Source organism: Urtica dioica, chromosome 8 (assembly GCF_054948205.1).
Source record: "Urtica dioica subsp. dioica isolate 48M chromosome 8, U.dioica_male_clone48M_v1_H2, whole genome shotgun sequence".
NCBI lineage: Eukaryota > Viridiplantae > Streptophyta > Magnoliopsida > Rosales > Urticaceae > Urtica > Urtica dioica.
The window spans coordinates 12,655,164-12,675,577 of NC_142763.1; the positions used below are offsets into that span (position 1 = coordinate 12,655,164).

The 20,414-nt window shown below is 40.8% G+C and overlaps 2 protein-coding genes across 4 annotated transcripts; both read left to right on the top strand.

Moving 5' to 3' along the window:
- On the top strand, window positions 1-8,601 carry ABCC5 (multidrug resistance-associated protein 5). Its single transcript, XM_089621577.1, has 12 exons — window positions 1-345; window positions 533-2,810; window positions 3,391-3,711; window positions 3,789-3,875; window positions 4,011-4,706; window positions 4,815-4,979; window positions 5,184-5,478; window positions 5,792-6,006; window positions 6,733-7,038; window positions 7,129-7,192; window positions 7,279-7,518; window positions 7,779-8,601. The coding sequence occupies exons 2-12, from the start codon at window positions 708-710 to the stop codon at window positions 7,889-7,891; spliced, it is 4,605 nt and encodes a 1,534-aa protein (XP_089477703.1). The 5' UTR covers window positions 1-345; window positions 533-707; the 3' UTR covers window positions 7,892-8,601.
- A 2,020-nt stretch (window positions 8,602-10,621) lies between these two features.
- Window positions 10,622-14,469, top strand: LOC149388223 (NAD(P)-binding Rossmann-fold superfamily protein). Of its 3 annotated transcripts, none has more exons than XR_016300708.1 (13): window positions 10,622-10,815; window positions 10,934-11,030; window positions 11,616-11,680; window positions 11,820-11,905; window positions 12,016-12,100; window positions 12,196-12,266; window positions 12,460-12,591; window positions 12,818-12,933; window positions 13,046-13,169; window positions 13,250-13,318; window positions 13,518-13,638; window positions 13,781-13,971; window positions 14,337-14,469. XR_016300708.1 is itself a non-coding variant. In XM_089623315.1 (12 exons), the coding sequence occupies exons 1-12, from the start codon at window positions 10,725-10,727 to the stop codon at window positions 13,918-13,920; spliced, it is 1,197 nt and encodes a 398-aa protein (XP_089479441.1). In that variant the 5' UTR covers window positions 10,622-10,724; the 3' UTR covers window positions 13,921-14,417. The 3 variants fall into 3 exon arrangements, 1 of the variants encoding a protein (XP_089479441.1); XR_016300707.1 differs by having other exon boundaries at window positions 14,112-14,417; XM_089623315.1 differs by having other exon boundaries at window positions 13,781-14,417.
- Window positions 14,470-20,414: the final 5,945 nt, after the last annotated feature.

Consider the following 20,414-nt stretch of genomic DNA (forward strand, 5'->3'; position numbering starts at 1 on the left):
ACAGTCGTTCTCTTCTTCACACCCGTCACAACACTGACTCACACCAATACAAGGTGTACGTATATCTCTGTGTATTAAGGACTAACAAGACGAAGAAGAGAGAGAGAGAGAGAGGATTGTCTTTCTCTTCCACGATAACCTTTTACACGTTTTTTGGTAATATCTATTTTCCTCTCTCTATATATGCAGACACACATATATATAGTACACACCCATCGTCATTATCGCCTATACACTTTGCACCTTCTTGTTCATAAGTTAGCAGTGAATAAAAAATCCAACCAAACCTCATTTCAGAGTTTCACTCACTCTCACTCTCTCTCTCCATCACGAGAGTTTTTCAAGGTCAGTCTCTATTTTATTTTATATTATTATTATTTTTTTTTTTTGTATTTTTGTCTCGTATGCAATGTTTCTTTCAATCTGATCTCTGATAAAAAAAAATTCATTAGAAATTTTCGTCTTGTTTTGCCTCTCTCTACTTCGAGTTCCGTGAAGAGAGTTTTTGTTCTGATGTGCGATGTGTCTTCAGGTTAAAATCTCCAGAACAACAACAACAGAGGAGAAAGAGAACGTAGATGCTGAGAAATGCCCTTTCTTTGCGATACTCAATTTGAATTTGATCTCTTCCTCTCTCGAACTCGTCGCTCACTTCACCACCACCAACTCACTCTCCACCTTCTTCTCCTCCGCCGCCGATACCAGCGATGGACGTCGTCGCCGTCGTCGTCGCAGCGATTCGGGGCTTACCGTCCTTCGAGCTCGCTTCGATGGCCGTCAATCTGATCCTCACTCTCATCTCTCTCTTCGCCGTTTCGGCTCGCAGGGTCTCCCTCTGCGCCGGCCGGTTTCGGACGCCGGCGGCGAAGGACGACGACGTCTCGGCGGCTCCGGGAGGAGCTCCGATTCTCCAGAGCAACGGCGAGGGAGAGGCTCGCGAGGTCACGATCGGGGCGGACTTCAAAGCCGCGGTCCTCTGCTGCTTCGGCGCGTTGTTCGTGCATGTCGTGGCGCTAGGGTTTGACGGAGTCGGTTTGGCGAGAGGCGGTTCGGGCTTCGGGGAAGAAGACGGCGATCGGTGGTCTGTGCTCTGCTGGCCCGCCGTGCAAGCCTTGGCGTGGCTCGTCATGAGCTTCTGCGTTCTGCATTGTAAGTTCAAAGGCTCCGAGAAGTTTCCTTTGTTGCTGAGGCTTTGGTGGATCGTTTCCTTTGTGGTTTGTCTGTGCATGTTGTATGTTGACGGCAGGGATTTCATGGTCGGAGAACAAGGTCCGACGGGCTTGGCCTTGGCCTCCCACGCCGTGGCTAACCTCGTCTCGACCCCGGCTCTGGCTTTCCTCTGCTTCGTCGCGGTTAGGGGTAGTTCGGGAATTCAGGTCTGTCGAAGAAACTCCGATCTTCAGGATCCGCTGCTGATCCACCACGAGGAAGATTCGGGGTGCCTCAAGGTCTCTCCGTACGGGGACGCCGGGCTTCTCAGCCTCGCCACGCTCTCGTGGCTGAACCCTCTTCTCTCGATCGGGGCAAAGAGGCCTTTGGAGCTCAAGGACATTCCTCTTCTCGCCCCCGCGGACCGAGCCAAGACCAACTACAAGGTCCTGAACTCGAACTGGGAGAAAATCAAGGCCGAGGAGCCGAGGAAGCAAGCTTCCCTGGCGTGGGCGATCCTAAAGTCGTTCCGGAAGGAAGTTGCTTGCAACGCCGTCTTTGCAGGTCTCAACACTCTCGTCTCCTACGTCGGTCCGTACATGGTCAGCTATTTCGTCGACTATTTGGGAGGCAAAGAGACCGTCGCCCACGAAGGGTACATCCTCGCCGGAACTTTTTTCGCAGCGAAGCTCGTGGAGACCCTGACGACTCGACAGTGGTATCTCGGGGTCGACATTCTGGGCATGCACGTGAGGTCGGCTCTGACGGCCATGGTGTACCGGAAGGGTCTCAGGCTCTCGAGCACGGCCAAGCAGAACCACACGAGCGGAGAGATCGTGAACTACATGGCGGTGGACGTGCAGAGAGTCGGGGATTATTCCTGGTACCTCCACGATATCTGGATGCTTCCTCTGCAGATAATCTTGGCCCTGGCGATCTTGTACAAGAACGTCGGAATCGCCTCCGTCGCGACGCTGGTCGCGACTATCGTCTCGATCGTCGCAACTATCCCCATAGCCAGAATTCAGGAAGGTTACCAGGACAAATTGATGACGGCTAAGGACGAGAGGATGAAGAAAACTTCTGAGTGTCTGAGGAACATGAGGATTCTCAAGTTCGAAGCTTGGGAAGACAGGTATCGGATGATGTTGGAGGAGATGAGAGGAGTGGAATTCAAATGGCTGCGCAAAGCTCTGTACTCGCAGGCTTTCATCACGTTTATCTTCTGGAGCTCGCCGATATTCGTCTCGGCCGTCACGTTCGGGACCGCGATTCTGCTGGGCGGCGAGCTCACCGCAGGTGGTGTTCTTTCTGCTCTGGCCACTTTCAGGATACTTCAAGAGCCGCTCAGGAACTTCCCTGATTTGGTGTCGATGATGGCCCAGACAAAGGTCTCTCTTGATCGAATTTCCGGGTTCCTGCAGGAGGAAGAACTGCAGGAAAACGCGACGATCTCTCTCCCACGAGGCAGCACGACCACTTCCATTGAAATTAGTGGCGGTGATTTCAGTTGGGACCCCACTTCTTCGAGACCGACTCTTTCTGGGATTCAAATGAAAGTGACAAGAGGAATGCGTGTGGCCGTTTGTGGAATGGTTGGGTCGGGAAAGTCGAGCTTCCTCTCTTGTATCCTCGGAGAGATCCCAAAGATTTCTGGTGAAGTACGTCACTGTTTGTTTCATCTTCCTTTTTTCCTTTTATTTCGAGTATTCTAGTTAAATTGCCCATCGAAACTGATGTATTTGCAAAATAGCCAAAGAATTGTTTAAAATGAGTGAAATAGCCAAAATGTATAAAAAAATGTGCAAGTACGAGGTGTATTTATAATTTTTGATAGTGGTAAATCGCTTGTTCAAGTTTTTTTTATTGACTTGAAAAAAAAAAAACAGAAAATTATGAAAAAAGTCAACTTAAACGTTTGACATTGTTAGATAGCAAACGTTTGGTAAATCTTAGATAAATAGCCGTAAATAATGACGTGACCTAATATATGGAGGTGGCTATTTATCTAAGATTTACATATGTAAATACATGAAAATGACTATTTACCTAAAATTTACAAACGTTGGTTATTTAGCAATGTCAAACGTTTAAGTTGACTATTTTCTTAATGGACCAAAAAAAAAACTAGACGACGTTGCTTTGACTATTTTGCTGAAAACTTATGGGTTAGTTTCAAATGACTATATTTTTATCCACTAAATGGTTTTGAGAATTTGTTTCTGTTCCTTATGTCTTAAGGTAAGAGTGTGCGGTACCGCTGCGTATGTTCCACAGTCTGCATGGATACAGTCTGGGAACATTGAAGACAACATTCTTTTCGGCAGCCCAATGGAGAAACCAAAGTACAAAAGAGTTATCAGTGCTTGTTCGCTGAAGAAAGATCTTGAGCTTTTCTCGCACGGAGATCAGACAATCATAGGCGATAGGGGCATAAATCTGAGTGGCGGCCAGAAGCAAAGGGTTCAACTCGCAAGAGCACTCTATCAAGATGCCGACATTTATTTACTCGACGATCCCTTTAGCGCAGTTGATGCACATACCGGCTCGGACTTATTTAAGGTCAGGGTTGTCGTCTCTAAAATCTGTGCTTCAATTTGTTTGTGTTGAAACGGCTAAAAACTCAATGTGAAATGCAGGAATACATAATGGCAGCATTAGCAGATAAAACTGTTGTTTTTGTGACTCATCAAGTCGAGTTTCTACCAGCTGCCGATTTGATACTGGTACGTGAAGTTTCTTTGTCAGAAAATTGTATTTTTTTTATATACAAATAAAATAAGCGACACTGTGCCTTTTGAAATATGTCGTTCAAATTTGTCATGGGTGTTTATCAAATTTTCTGTCGTGTAATCTCATAGGTCCTTAAAGAAGGAAGTATCATCCAGGCAGGGAAATATGATGATCTGCTACAAGCAGGAACCGATTTCAACGCGTTGGTAAATGCTCATCACGAGGCGATTGAAGCCATGGACATACCCAATCACTCATCGGAGGATTCAGATGAAAACTTGTCTTCGGGTGCGTCGGTTTCAAATGGTAAAAACTGCCTTCAAGATGCAAACGACATCGACAATCTGGCAAAGGAAGTTCAAGAGGGTATATCAGCCGCCGAGAAGCTGGCCAAGAAAGAGAAAAAGAAAGCGAAACGAGCGAGAAAGAAACAGCTCGTTCAGGAGGAAGAGAGAGTGAGGGGAAGGGTTAGCATGAAGGTCTATCTATCGTATATGGCTGCAGCGTATAAAGGCTTATTAATTCCACTCATTATTATTGCCCAAGCATTGTTTCAATTCCTCCAAATTGCCAGCAGTTGGTGGATGGCTTGGGCGAATCCCCAAACAGAAGGAGATGAAGCTAAAGTGAGTTCTATGGTTCTTATTGTTGTTTACATGGCCCTAGCTTTTGGAAGCTCTTGGTTTATATTTGTTAGGGCTGTTCTGGTGGCCACATTTGGTCTAGCTGCCGCAGAAAAATTATTTCTGAACATGCTTAGAAGTGTGTTTCGAGCGCCAATGTCGTTCTTCGACTCTACTCCTGCTGGCCGAATATTGAATCGTGTAAGTGCCCTTTTTTTTGGTCATGCAAAACAGTAACTTGTAATATCGTGCGTTTTAGTTTTCTTTTTCTAAAATGTAAATTCTCTTGATTTTTTCTTTGACCTTCAGGTGTCGATTGACCAAAGTGTAGTGGATCTTGATATTCCCTTTAGACTTGGTGGGTTCGCCTCTACAACGATACAACTGATTGGAATCGTTGGTGTTATGACAAAAGTTACTTGGCAAGTTTTGCTTCTTGTTGTCCCTATGGCCATTTGTTGCCTATGGATGCAGGTAATTTTTGCATTACTTCATGGAGAAAAATCTTTTATTATACACAAATCCGAGAAAGAGGAGACTTTACTTTAGATTGATTCTGAATGGTGTTTACCCGTTTGTATTTTTAAGGAATATTATACTTAATTGTTATAGCATATCAAAGCACTATCTATATGTCTTGTGATACATAGTGACATGCGGTTGAATTGGCTTGTGTAGAAATATTATATGGCTTCATCGAGAGAATTGGTTCGCATCGTTAGCATCCAGAAATCTCCAATCATCCATTTCTTCAGCGAGTCGATTGCAGGAGCAGCGGCGATAAGAGGGTTTGGACAAGAGAAGAGGTTCATGAAGAGAAACCTTTATCTTCTCGATTGTTTCGCTCGCCCATTCTTTTGCAGTCTTGCAGCTATAGAATGGCTCTGCTTGCGCATGGAATTACTCTCTACCTTTGTCTTTGCTTTCTGCATGCTTTTGCTTGTGAGCTTTCCACAGGGTACTATCGATCCAAGTAAGTCATTTTCCCATCGAGCTGTATCATATAACATAGGACGGACTTATTTGTTTTGGATAGATGTACACATTTTATTTATTTATTTATGGAAATCGGTGCGAAAACTCAGGGCATGATTGTCATCAGAGATCAGATTATCATGCCATTTTGTCAAAGTTAAAGCCTAATTATGTCTCTGCAGAAAATTGAGGAAGGTCTGAATATCCTAGAATCAGATTGAAAATATTTAAAAAAAAAATTCTGATGACAGGTTTTGAATTGTGTGTTGAGCCGAATGATATATCTAACGCTAACTTCTTCTCACCTGCAGGCATGGCCGGTCTTGCAGTCACTTATGGCCTAAATTTAAACGCCCGACTGTCGCGGTGGATACTTAGTTTTTGCAAACTTGAAAACAAAATCATTTCAATAGAAAGAATTTACCAGTACAGTAAAATTCAAGGAGAAGCTCCACCTGTTATCGAGGAATCTCGTCCTCCAGCGTCATGGCCACAAAATGGAGCAATCGACCTAATTGATTTAAAGGTATGCGGTTCAGACTAGTTTGGTACATGCATTCTTTATTTTGGATTTTTATTGTAGATAAGATTTCAAACAATTTTTCTGGACTCTGTTGGTAGAAGCTAAATTTAGTTCTCTACATATGTGTGTGTGTGTGTGTGTGTGTGTGTGTGAGTGGCTATTATTGGATAGTTTAACAGTATTTTGGTAAAACTATTAAATCAAGAAAATAGGAAGGAAATTTTATGATGGATAGAGACGGAGAAGAATAGAAAAGAATTTAATTTCCTTTTTATTGTTGTTTGGTATAGTAGAAGGAAATAAAATAGATGGTAAAAGCTAATTCCTTTGCTGAAGAAATTAATTTCCTTTATATTGTTTTAAAAAATGAATAAAACAGTACTTTAACCTTGAAATCTGCTGTAGAAAATTTTCCATTTTTTGGAAGGATGAAAAAGGTAGGTCCCACACCTATTTTTTTCCCCTTTCTTTTAATCTTTCCCTTCTACCATACTCGTGAACTTTATCTTTCCACCCTAATTTCCATAAAAAAGATTTCCTTTTTCTTCTTAGTTTCCAATATACCAAAAATAGTGTCATTGTTTGCTTTAGAAACCAAGCGTTGATAGTTTCTGTGTCTGGTAAGTTGGACACATAAATTATGTGGTTACATGCTTTACTCTCATGCCTATGTGTCCTTGATGAGCTGAGTATACATTCGCTAAAAAGGTCCAAATTTGAATTTGGAAGGTCCGTTACAAGGAGAGTCTTCCAGTGGTGCTTCATGGGGTAACCTGTAGTTTCCCTGGAAGAAAGAAGATCGGGATTGTTGGACGCACGGGAAGCGGTAAATCTACGTTGATCCAGGCATTGTTTCGATTGATTGAACCTGCGGGCGGGAGGATTCTGATAGACGGTATCGATATCTCGACAATTGGTCTTCACGATCTTCGAAGCCGTCTCAGCATCATTCCACAGGATCCCACCTTATTCGAAGGGACGGTTCGGGGCAATCTCGATCCTCTCGACGAGCATTCAGATCATGAAATTTGGCAGGTTTGCAATCAACACGCATAGATTAACTCAACTCGGCTAAGCCGTAAATACTTTTTTTCACCTTGCTAAATGATATTTAATTCGGAACAGGCACTAGACAAATCTCAGCTTGGCGAAGTAATACGTCAGAAAGATCAGAAGCTCGATGCACCAGGTACATTTATGTCCAACTCCTTGGAATTCCCAAAGAAAGGAAAGTAAATTCAAATATTAATCACAAAGTTATGCAATCAATTGTAGTGTTTGAAAATGGGGACAATTGGAGTGTGGGGCAACGACAGCTCTTTTCCTTGGGCCGTGCACTGCTAAAGCAAGCTAGAGTGATGGTTCTTGATGAAGCAACGGCATCGGTTGATTCGGCCACGGATTATCTCATCCAGAAAATTATCAGAACAGAGTTTAGGGATTGCACAGTTTTAACTATTGCTCATCGTATCCCGACTGTCATCGACAGCGATCTCGTGCTAGTTCTCAGCGACGGTAAGGATTTTCTTTATTTTACGTTCTTGCCGTATCGAGTTTTCTTTCCCAAAAGTACACGATCTCTCCTTCGAAAAATTTGGGAAAATAAAAATATGGAGAAATGTAAAAGATATTAGCGCATTTTCTATCTTTGACTGAGAAATCACACACACACAGAGCAAGAACAACCTTGTCATTTATATCATATAAGCATATAGCCGCCAAAGTTTCTTTTTTGACTTCTTTCAACAGCTCATGATGTGATACTTTTTTTGTAGGTCGAGTTGCTGAGTTCGATACTCCTGCACGATTACTCGAGGACAAATCCTCGATGTTCCTAAAACTGGTGACCGAGTATTCATCGCGATCAAGTGGCTTTCCAGATATGTAGAAAAAACATGGCATGCCCAGAATCAAACCCAATAACGAGAAATTCGGGGGCTATAGAATAGAGACAAACCATTTCATGTCAGCTCTCAGCTGCTACATTCGGCAAATTCACAAGGCAGAACGGAAGGAAAAGAAAATGAAAACAGAAGGTATTTGAAAAAGGATCGACCGCATCACAATCTATGGTTCTACTTACAGAGAGATCGACCATGGGATGATTCATCCCCGAGGAGAAACTTTGTTACCATAGTCAAAAGTCAAAAGGATTTGGGGATCAGATACGGGATTGATACTGTGATAGTTACACGAGAGATAGAGAGAGGAATAAGAACAGAACAAAGAGGCTCTAGATTATGCATTTTGTTGCATGCGATAGTGTAGGTGTTTTGAGGATCGAAAAACGTGAGGTTCTTGTTCAGTAAAAGGCGATTTGTAGAGGTGGTTTAGTCTAACTCAGGCCTTTATGAAGTGGCAAGTAAAGTTTAGTGCCCTTTGGTTGACTTAAAATTACCGGTTTTCTTTTGTTCATATTTTAGGCCCTTTTCTTCTCTGTTTATACGGTGTAACATTCAGTCCGAAGCTCTAGCTGTATAGAGATCTCTCTACCTAAGGTTGAACATCCCAAAAGAGGAAAATTTTGTAGAAACTAAACATAGACTGCTTATTTTGTCGATGGTTTGAAATAAAGTGAGACTGTGCCCCCAGATTTCTCTAGTTAGTGTATATTCTCATGCACTATATATTGCTTAGCAAACGAAAAAAAAAAAAGGAAATATTCATCGGCTAACCTTTTATTATCTTGCATTGTGACCATGTCTTGTGCTGTGTTCCGAATTTTAGTTTGTTCTAAATTTATCTCATGAACTTTGCCTATTTTGCTGAGCCATCTCTGTTGGTTTTTTAACTAGATATTTCACCATGGGTTTTGCAGAACTAACACGGTCGAATAGACAATTACATATGTTCTACACGTGATTTCTTACCTAGGCTAGATATTTCATACTTTAATATAAACATATTATCTTTTAAATGTAGAAGACTATAGATTTGATGAATATAGGCTAGACGTTTCATACACTAATATAAACGTATAATCTATAGTAAATGTAGGAAGACTATATTTTTGATGAAGTTAGATATTTATACTCTATTATAAACATATAATCTAGTAAGAAGAAAAAAAAAGAACACAAAGATGGGTTCAAGATGGACTAATACTATGCTCAATATTCATGACATGTGCATGCTTCGACATATACCTATAGGTAAAGTGTTGCGAGCAAAGAAAGTTGCTGGTGGAGAAAACAACAAAAAAGCTATAATCGAGCTGTCTTAAAAAATTGTCTTAGCATCATTACACTTGTTCATGGCTAATCAACAAGTATCGCTTTCAACTCATCGTAAATAAAGGTTTCATGAGTGGTATTGTTAACGCCTTCTCTCTCTCTCTCTGATACATACACTCTCTACTTTACATAGCTACTCAAACTAATGTTGAGTATAGCAGCGCATGTCGGAAGAATCTTTTTGTGCTTCATTAGCTCATTTTCCTCGTCTTATTTAGACGATGACGAAGACTAGAAAACCAATTTCATGGCAAAGAGAGTAATGAAACTAACGACCGTCTCTTTCGTTTTGTTGTCTCTCTATGAGCTACATAGAAGTTGTGACATTTAGTGTTTGTCCCTTCATAGTCACGATTCTCTCGATCCCGATAGTGAAATGACATTAACTACCTCACCTCTTTGTTCTTTTGTCTTTCCTAGGATAATTAAAAGTCGAGTGTATCAAGTTTGCTCTTTCATAGTTACAATCCTCTCAAATCCGATGGAGAAACGAAAAAATGACATCTTTAGTACACGTGGCATCTATGCTTCACCTAATTCATCGTCACATGCACTCTTAAGTGTTGATCTAAAAACGTTATTAGCAAGTAATTCCTCTTTCGTAGTTAATCATAGTCTTTAATAAAGAGTTCCTCAACAATTATATAAATCGTTTCATTTACTATGAAAATCGAATTGCATCTATGGTGGTTGATGCTCACCCAAAGCATCGGCCAACCAAAGCCTCTATTTGTCGTACGTTTAACAAAATAAAAATGAAGACACATTATGTACAGAATTCAAAAAAGACTTCGTACTCTTTGATTACATTTTCGAATTCGAACACATCTCAAACTCATTACATTAAGCTTGAACAACAAAAAGAGACGGTCCGATTCCAGCTCCATTGCTTGTCACTTTTTTCTCGTTATCCAACTTAAAGCCTTTTTAATCGCTAGTGTCTGCACAAAATTCGATCCGACCAACAAATAATCATTCTCTCTTACCAATAAAGTTTTTAAAAGGAAAATTGGGATAAAAAATAAAAAGAGAAATTAAAAGCAATAATATCAATTATTTGGCACTTGCAAAAAATCAACCAAAACCCAAATATTGACACATCTAGTACCGGTCATGAACTGGTTGATTACGTGACGTATTTGGTCACGAAGTGGTTGATTCCGTGACACATTTGGTACTAGATTTGTTAATATTTGAGTTTTAGTTAATTTTTGGTAAGTGACAAATAATTGATTTTATTGCTCTTAATTTCCTTCATAAAGAAGAGGATTTAATAACAATCAAGTTACTAAACAAAATAAATAACAGGTTAGTGAATTCCTAAAATACCCTTGTGCAAGATCGGGAAGGCCAAAGCCCAAGAGCAGCTGAAGCAAATTGGGCCACCAGAACATCTCATCGCCTTCTTCATCAAATTCAGTCCTTCTTCTTCTCGGAGCTCTCTCTCTCTCTCTCTCTCTCTCTGCGCGACAGTAACAACAGAGAACGATGCAGGCCGTGGCGAGGCGTCTAGGGCAAAAGTCCCCGAGTCCTTCACCTTCTATCGCGTCCCTCAAGTCAATCACTTTCTACGACTCTCGTAATTCCTCGATCATATCTATCCCCCCTAGGGTTTTCACGATCACCAATTTATGGGCGGTCAATGTGATCAATTCATTCATTCAGTGATTCTTTGTTTCTGTTTTTTTGGTGTGCAGATTATGGAGTTGATCATCCGAGGTACGCGTCCACTCTCGCGACAAAGGGACCTGGCCACCTGATACGGAAAGGGACTGGTGGAAGATCGTCTGTTAGGTAATTCTGTTCTTGAATTATGTGTTTGGTTAGTCGGAAATCGTTGGTGGTTCTGAGGAGATCGTTGGGATATAAAATTAGAAAGAAAATATCTTCTGTGAGCCCGGGATTTTGGTGTTAATATGAATGAATTGAACATTGACATTATGGGCTCTTCAAAATCTTCTGTGGCTGAATCTTCATAATTTGCATCGGTCTGGGTTGGGTACAAGTGATTTTTTTCGGTTGAGTAAAACTTAGTAATGCTTTTTTGGATGATCAGCTGATGATTTGTTTTGTGTTTGGGGTTCAGGGAATGAGTGTCTTTGAGCTCAATGTGTGAAAATAAAATTGTTAGTTATGACTGAACTGTCTCACTTATAATGCCAGTTTCTGAACACACAAACGAAACTGTCTCAATCAGAAAGATATTATGGAGAATTTACTCAAGTTGAGCACATATATTCCTAGCCGTTGTTGGGAACAACTAAAACCGAGTCTTTTAGGCATAGGATCACTCGGCTTTTTTTAATTTTAAGTCTTCTTATCAATTTTTAGAAATTATTAGTCTGATCTCTGAATCATTAATCGTATTTCCTTTCCTAGTGGCATAGTTGCTACCGTCTTTGGGGCTACTGGGTTCCTCGGCCGATACGTTGTGCAAAAGCTTGGTAATGTGCATGTTAAATTGATTTTTTTTTTGTTTTATTGATGCTCTACATGGCTGAAGCTCTAATCAGAAACAAACGTTTATCTATGTAATTTTATTTCTTCCATTTACTTGGGGAGTCTTCTTAATTATATTTTCAGCTAAGATGGGATCTCAAGTTTTGGTTCCTTTCCGTGGCTCTGAAGATGCCCCACGCCATTTGAAGCTGATGGGAGATTTGGGACAGGTCGTATGATGATTTTTTTTTTTTTTTCTGTAGCTGAAAAATATTTTCCTTGAAGTTTTTCTTTTTTAAGAGTTTCATACTGACAACCTGCCCCTGATTTTATCACTCAGATAGTTCCAATGAAATACAATCCTAGAGATGAAGATTCAATTAAAGCCGTAATGGCAAAGGCTAATGTAGTCATCAACCTTATTGGTATGTACGAATGCTTCTTTATAGCTTTATTAATTTGAACCCCAGCTCTTCTGGACTGGAAAAATGTCATATTTAGCAAGTACACCATCTGACAGGAAGAGAGTATGAAACAAGGAACTACAGCTTTGAGGAAGTCAACCATTCTATGGCTGAACAACTTGCTGTGGTAGATTCTCGACCCTTCATTTTTCTTTTATATAGACTTCACTGCCACTGGCCCTTGCTAAGAAATAAAAACCTATCCTTTTTTTTTTTTTTGTGTGTGCATTATGTATTACCCTCATTATGTACAGATAGAAATTTTTTTTTTTTGGTACTTTGTTCACGTTTCTGCCCTTAAACTTAAAATTTCCATGCAGATCGCCAAAGAACACGGAGGCATCATAAGATTTATGCAGCTTTCTTGTTTGGGGTCATCTGCATCATCTCCATCTAGACTCCTAAAAGCAAAAGCTGCTGCCGAAGAAGCTGTGCTGAGAGAACTGCCTGATGTATGTCAATCGTATTCTATAACGATGTTATACACTTGTTAATTTATTCTTAAGTTTATATATTGCACGGATCTTGTGCGCAGACAAGAATATGAATTTTAAACTTCCAGATTTGTTGCCCGACGCATGCAAATAGTGATTTACTGCAAACTTTGATCTTACAAGCTGTGTTTCGATAGTTGTTTCATTCAAAAGCATAGGTTCTGACTATAACGTCATTTGTCAGGCAACAGTTTTCAAACCAGCTGTTATGATTGGTACAGAGGATCGGATTTTAAATCGATGGGCACAATTTGTAAAGAAGTTCGGATTTCTTGCTCTCGTCGGGAATGGATCTAGGAGGTATATCCTTAGCCTAACAATCTAGAATACCAATTTGCCATGAGTTGCTCGTTGATTTTTACTTTTTGCTCATTGGATTCTGTTTCTTGTCATCGATCAATCCTTTACACAGAATTCAACCTGTATATATTGCTGATGTTGCTGCTGGAATTGTGGCTGCCTTGAAAGATGATGGCACCAGTATGGGAAAAATTTATGAGCTTGGTGGACCAGAGGTCATGACGGAGCATGATTTGGTAATTTTTGTGTCCCGTTCCTGAATTGGTGTATCAGTGAATTTTTCCCTCTCTCTTCACCGAGTCTTATGGCAATACAGGCGGAACTAATGTTTGATACGATCCGTGAGAGACCGCGCTACGTAAAATTTCCTTTTCCCATAGCCAAGGTATTTCACTAATGCTTTATTGTAGGAATATCAGGGTTTGAGTAGTTTGTTTCATTATAGGATTACTGTGTTGTGCTGTTAGGGTTCTAACTGCAACCATTTTTCCTTGTGTCTTTTGTGGACCTATAATATATTCGGTAATATTTGTTAGTTATATCAACACAAACTTCTATGGTGTGTCATCTGTGAATGATTTCAGGCCATTGCAACACCACGGGAACTATTGCTTAACAAGGTTCCATTCCCGTTGCCCAGCCCCAACATCTTCAACCTTGATGCTATCCACGCTCAAACTTCAGATACGCTTGTGTCAGAAAATGGTAAATAGCAAATAAGTTTGGCAGTTTGTTGTTTCTTTCTCATGCTTGTTTTACATGTATCTCCATGCTTTTGGTTTCTTTCCTCGTGTTTTATATGTATCTCCATGTCTGGTTTTACATCTGATATGCCTTTTCACTGCAGCTTTGACTTTCAATGATCTTGGCATTGTACCGAACAAGCTCAAGGGATACCCCATTGAGTTTCTCACGTGCTATCGCAAGGGTGGCCCACAATATGGCTCTACCGTTAGTGAAAAAGTGTCACCAAATTGGCCAAATTAAGGAACTTTTCTCTCTTAGATGAGAGCTGCTCAGTTGGAAACGCCTGTTCGGGTATGCTTTGAATTTTTTTGTTTTTGTTTTTTTAATTTTATGCACATGGTGCTCAAAATAAAAAAGAACTGTAAATGACACGAATGATGGTCCTTTGTTTGTCGTGGGAGATGCTAAAAAGTTATCCATTGGCGAAACAGATTTTCTTCAGAGCTGCCTCAGAGGCCTGGGAAAACAATAAAGATTTGGAAAGTGGTTCTTCAATTTCTAATCTGTACACTTAGACACATTATGCACGCTTTGAAAATTTTGAATTATTTCAGTTATTAGTAGGGCCCGATTAATGGGAGGGATCTCTGTATTTCGTTTATTTACTCTCAGGCTTTTATCCTGTTTTGGATCTTGAACCGAAACAATGTTTTCAGGCTCTCTTTTACTCCTAAATGTCTCACATGAATAGTGGAGAGAGAAGAGACTGGCTCGCAATTCTCTGGTCATTTTGGTCATCTCAGATAAGAGAGACTTGCTCTTCTTTAAATGCACACAACTGGTTGCTGATTTAACGTTCCTATGGTACCAAATGCTTATATACTCAACAATGAGCGAAAATATGGTTCCTAGTTTGGTCTAGTGGTAAATTTCACACCATCTCTAAAGCAAGTTGTTCAAAGAAAGTTGTGTAATATAAGGAAATATTTGTGGAATGTAAGGAAAATAGTAGTTTGTAATCAAAGAAAGTTGTTCAAAGGGATATAAATAAACTTGTCCTTGAAACCCACAAAAAGTAGAGTATTCCGGTGTGGATTATCAATCTAACACTGTAGTTAAAGTACACCGAAGATGAGAATTCTGTTAAATGATAAAGAAAGCTGCCTGTTTGGTCAAATTGTAGCTTTATTTCTTGCTTTATGGTTTGGTCTTTAGAAAGAAAGAAAAATTTGACAAAAAGAAAGCAAGGAAATACCTTCCTTTCTATGTAGGGCATATGTACCAAACGCCTATAGCAAGTAAAGAAGCCATTCTCGTTCATATGGCAAAGCTCTTTGAAGCTACTTCAAACCAAGGAAAAAAAATACAACAGTCCTCAAGTCTCGGAATGGATCAAAAAGCCGCTCCTAGATCTTCCGATCGTGTCAACCTCGAAGGGAAAAGTGCCGGTTCGTCGTTTTCGCTACATCTACCCGAGTCTCGTGATCGTTGTTGTATTAACATTTACATAAACAACAACATTCAAGGAGCCAACAATTCGGTTTTGTACGAGAGTGATGTGAGCATGCGAGACCCTGGAGTTCACCTCTTCTTTGGAGATTCGAAATTTGGTGAAAAATCACAGAGGTCAGGCAAAAGGAAGAGAAATGAAAACCCTCATAATACATCGTTTGCTTCTTTTTTTCGGCCTTTGCTTGCAGTTGTGATCTCTGTTCTCTTGTTGCTTTCACTGTCTAGTCTCGTATGAAATTTAGCATTTATATTGCTTAATTTTTTTCCATTAATTTCTTATACTTCCTATGCTTTTAGATCTATTAATTGGTTTCGATAACTATTCTAATCGTATTTCAGTGCAATATGAGTGCATATTATTGTTGTCAATATTTAATATGTACTAAAAAATTCCAATATATTATCTTGCTAAATGAGAACTGCACTAGGTTTATTTACGTAAAAAAATTATCCTTTAAGCCCTTATACAATGATCCCTTATTTTATCTTAGGGAAGCTTTGCTGATATATACAAATTTATGTTTTTGAATCAATATGAGCGTAATATAACGGGTTTTTTTTTTTTTTTTTTTTTTTTTTTTTTTTTTTTTCTGAATGATATACTGTATTAAAATGGGTTTAAAATTTTGTAGTTACTTAAAAAATAAATAAATAAGTTAAAAATAGGACGCGGATTTGAGTTGTATATTAAAAAGATTATTAATACATATTTTAAAATTTTATTTTTTCGGTTTAGCTTTTTTAGATATCGTTCTTTACAATAACATTTCATAAGTACTTAAAAAAATATTGTTGACATTAAAAATACTTAATATTTTTTGGAATCACATTTATATACTTATTTTATTTTATTTTTTTTGCGGCAAAATATCTAGTGTGACATTTTAGTTGCGCTATTTATATTTAAGTCGTTAAGTTGGATGAAAAAACATGTGCTAATCTAAAAATTAATATTTTGTTTTTAAAACAAATCAAATGATTTTATAGTTTTATAATAAAAAAAAGGGCGGCTAGGTATCTAGCCCAAATTGACTACCACTTTTAAAATTCTAGCCCAACTATCACAAAATTTAAGTAACTAGCCCAATTCACAACCAAACATTATAATATTCCAATACTACCCTTCGTTCAAATAATACACCGCCAAAATTCCAATCCTCTCACAAAACAATCCAACGAACCTGTGGTCATAGAGCAAACTCAAACCTCCTTTGAATTCGCTCCATTGAATTTCTCGTCCAATCAATCTCACCAAACAAGTAATGATTTTACGCAAGTTTCACCACCACCGCCGCCAAAGCGAAATACGGTGCCGATTCTGGCTTGACCGATCGCGGCGGAGCAGCCGCTGAACGCTCGGAATGTGACGGAGGAGCAGAAGATCGGAGCCAGGGTTGTGGAAGCAGAACAGGGGAGGATCTCGACCCCGAGCCTCCTCTCCGCCGCCCAAACATCAAACTCTCCGGGAACTCCACCCGACCGGACTCCCCCGCGCGCCTCTGCAGCTCCGACGCCGCCGCCAGCCTCCGCATCGCCGCCGCGGACCTCGCAGACGGAGAACAGGTCGGGGAACTCCTAGACGTCATCTCCGAACGATTTTGGGTTAGATTATTCATAAAAATGATAAGTAAATATTATTTACAAATCGCCGTTCGATAGTAAATAATATTTACAAATCGCCGTTCGATATTAAATAATATTTACTATTTGAAAAAACCAACATACCTGTATCAGATTTGGCCAATTCCATGATTCAAATATAGACACACAGAATTAACTGAACCCTAGACGTCATCTCCGAACGATTTTGGGTTAGATTATTCATAAAAATGATAAGTAAATATTATTTACAAATCGCCGTTCGATAGTAAATAATATTTACTGAAAATTATGATTAGTCGCAAAGACAAGATGTCGCACACAATGTGTTGACAATGTGTCCGACAACTTGCTTGAACACAGATATGGATAAACAACAAAAAGCAGTAAACAAATAACACACGATATGGTTACCCAGTTCGGTGAAACACACCTACATCTGGGGGCACGCTGCCAGTGGAAAGGATTTTCACTATCTTGTAGTCAATAGTACACACAAGGTTTATATCTGATTACAATCAACAAATCAATAAAACCTAGAGACTATTACTACCAGTGATCACCTAGACATGGACTCCCCCTGAATTTGAGCTCCGTCTCAATTCCACTCTTCGAGCAACCTCCTGGCTCGGATGACCTTTAGTCTTCAGCAGATCGTGAACCTTCAATCACGAGAACACAAAACCCAAATCTCACAAACACTCAATCTTTGTGGAATAGTGTTTGAGGAATTACACCGCTCTTATCAAAACACAAAGCCTCCCAATCCGCCGGTCTTGCACGTCTAAGAGCTCTAGGTATTTTTATAAAGCGTCAAGGCTGCTAAGGGAGAGCGCATGGCTTTTATAGCAGCTGTACAATCCTGGAAGGTATCTCGGGTTTCCTTACCCGGCCTCAAGCGAATATCACAAAGTAAAGACTCCAACAAAGTGAATATTCGTGCAATGAAGATAGCAGCGAAGGATATCTTGCAATGAAGGCTCCAGCGAGGCAGATATCTTGTAATGAAGACAGCAGCGAGGCAATAACTCAGCAATAAGACACCAGCGAGGCAATCTGTCAAAGCTGGAAACTTGCCTGAAATACTGTCTGCACACACGAGGAAAGATGTCAAACCAGAAGTGACAACATAACACCCGACATCTTTCCATACCACTTGCACTAAAAAATAAAGCCAACAAAACAACGTAACAACAATCTCCCCCTTTGGCTATTTTTTTTTAGGCAAGCACTTCCAAGACCAGTTCTCATACAAGCGTCATAACCAAAAAGAGAGTCAAAATAAATGACCTCATGACGCCTCTCCCCCTGATTGCCTCAAAAAGATACCAAAGGCAAGGATCGACCAACACAGAGGGAGGAAAAACAGCCTGTAAAGGTAATGAGAACTAGAAGAGCAGCATATCATTCAACAGAAAAGGTACGATAGAGCTGTCTTACAAACCATCCAGAGAGAAAACATCAGTCTGAAACACAGTAGCATGCGAAGAAACCAACATAAAGGTGTCTAAAAAGAGGTTAGATGTTACAGACCAGAATAAACATCAACCAGAGGGATTAGAAACATCGTTGACAAGAGAACTTTGAGAATCGCTGCTGACATCATCTTCTGATTCTTGTTCATCAGGACACGCAGAGGAACTTGGTTGAGAAGTGGAAGCACCATCCGTGGCAGAAGGGAGAGTCATGACAAAGATAAGACGCTCACACGCAGTCTTTCTTCGAGAAGAGATAGTAATGACTTCCTTAAGAGCAGCAACTTCTTCCATCAAACCCTTGAGAATATCGCTCTTGGCACTTTCTGACAGGGGAGCCACTTTGATGGTACCACCAAGCGAGACAGATGTTGCGACAGAAGGCATGACAAGATCCCTGGCATGTTTCCCTTCAAACAACTTAGGACTGAAAGAGAGTTCACTGGGAGGTTTACCTGCAACATCGTCAGCCCTGAGCAGATCCTTCTTCTGAGCTACCAACAAGCCAGACAGGAGCGAAGGGAAGCCAATAGGAAGCTTCACTGCATAGGACTTAGCATGCTTCTCCAGGTGGCTGAAAACAAACTCCCCAAAGTCGAAGGACGCCCGAGTACCAATCTGATAAATGAGGCATGCCAGGTCGGAGTTGATACTGGAGCCGTGAGAGGAAGGGGCCCAATTCGCAATCCCAATTCTGTACAGAACAGAATACTTCGCCGAGAGATCTGAGGAAGACAGAGAACCCTTGGTGGGCCAAGTCTTCTTATCATCGTTAGTGAGCTCTTTGGCAACCTCTTCCAAGGAAGGAAGCCGATCAGCAGTGACAATTTTTCCTCTATCCAGAAACTCGTTGACGGCAGTGGACGATATATCAAAGCAATGGCCACGAACATAGACTTTCCCAAACTCAGGGTGATGAGGCTGGTCAATCTCAGAGGACAGATTCACAATGCACTCTTTCACCAGTCTGGGATAATAAGGCCCGATCCCAGAGACAGTTTTCCCAAGTTGAGCGTCGGACAAGAGTTCCATGATCACATCAATCTTCAGGGCCTCCTTAGACAATTATTTTTCCGGAAAAATAGATCTGTGATAGACATACCTCCATTTTCTGACACGATCTTCCTCATGGAAGGAGACATTGTCCAGAGGAGCGGCGGGGACATCCTTGGGAAGCTTTTGGCCTCCGACAGATTTCCTGGAGATGAGAGACACCCCTTCAGGACGGGCAACATCTTCTTCCTCTTCCAAATCCTTCTGGACATCTGGCATTGTTTCTTCAACAGACTTTCCCTTCAACTTCTTCTTGTTCAAGCCCATCTTCACCGGTTTCTTCATCTTCTTTTTAGCCGGGATGGTAGTGGGAGCAGCTTCTTCCACCAGCTTTCTTTTCTTCTTTTTCTTCTCTGAGAGAAGAGTGGCTAGACACACATCGTCATCTTTCTGAACTTTCTTTTTCAGAGAAGCAAGGATATCCTCTCCAACATCCTGGACAGGGTCGGACGTTCTTTCTTGCCTCTGAGAAGATGTAGGCACATCGTGCGAAACATCTTTACTTAAGCCTAACATGCCCCCAATGGCATCTTCAGGAGTAGGCTCTTGAGGATGAGGCAGCGAAACCCTATCAATAGGAGAGGCAGAGACAGCAGGATTACCTAGCACAACCTTGTGAGGGCTTTCGACGGGGGATACACCGGAGGGGGTTTCTTCATCAGGAGCATCGACACTTCTTCTTTCTTCCTCAGACGAACTGCTGGAACTAGCTTCTCCTGTGATGTCAGTGATAGAGATAGCAGCTTTCTTCAGAATTGCGCGTCTGGCGGCAGAGAGATAGGTTCTCAGGAGGCACTGATGACCCAGCGATCGCACCTCCGGCCTGACCATCGGCGCGTATGCTGGGTTTCAGACCTCGAACCCTAACTCCATGCATGTTGCTCTCAGCACCGGGCTTTCTTGTCCCGACATTTTTCTTCCTCATTGTGGCTTTGACTTTTCCAGAGAGAGTAGAGGTACTGATCCCGCTTCTTGTACCCACCATTTTGGAAATAGAAATAAGGAAACTGTCACACAGATAACCGTCAATGAGGGTAAGCGAAACACAGCTCAAGATCAGCGAAGAAAAATGAGAAATTTCAAAGTTCGAACAAGTGGAAACTTCCCTTTCTTTCTCGAGAGTGTAACCGTCTGCATGAATGAAATCATGGTAGG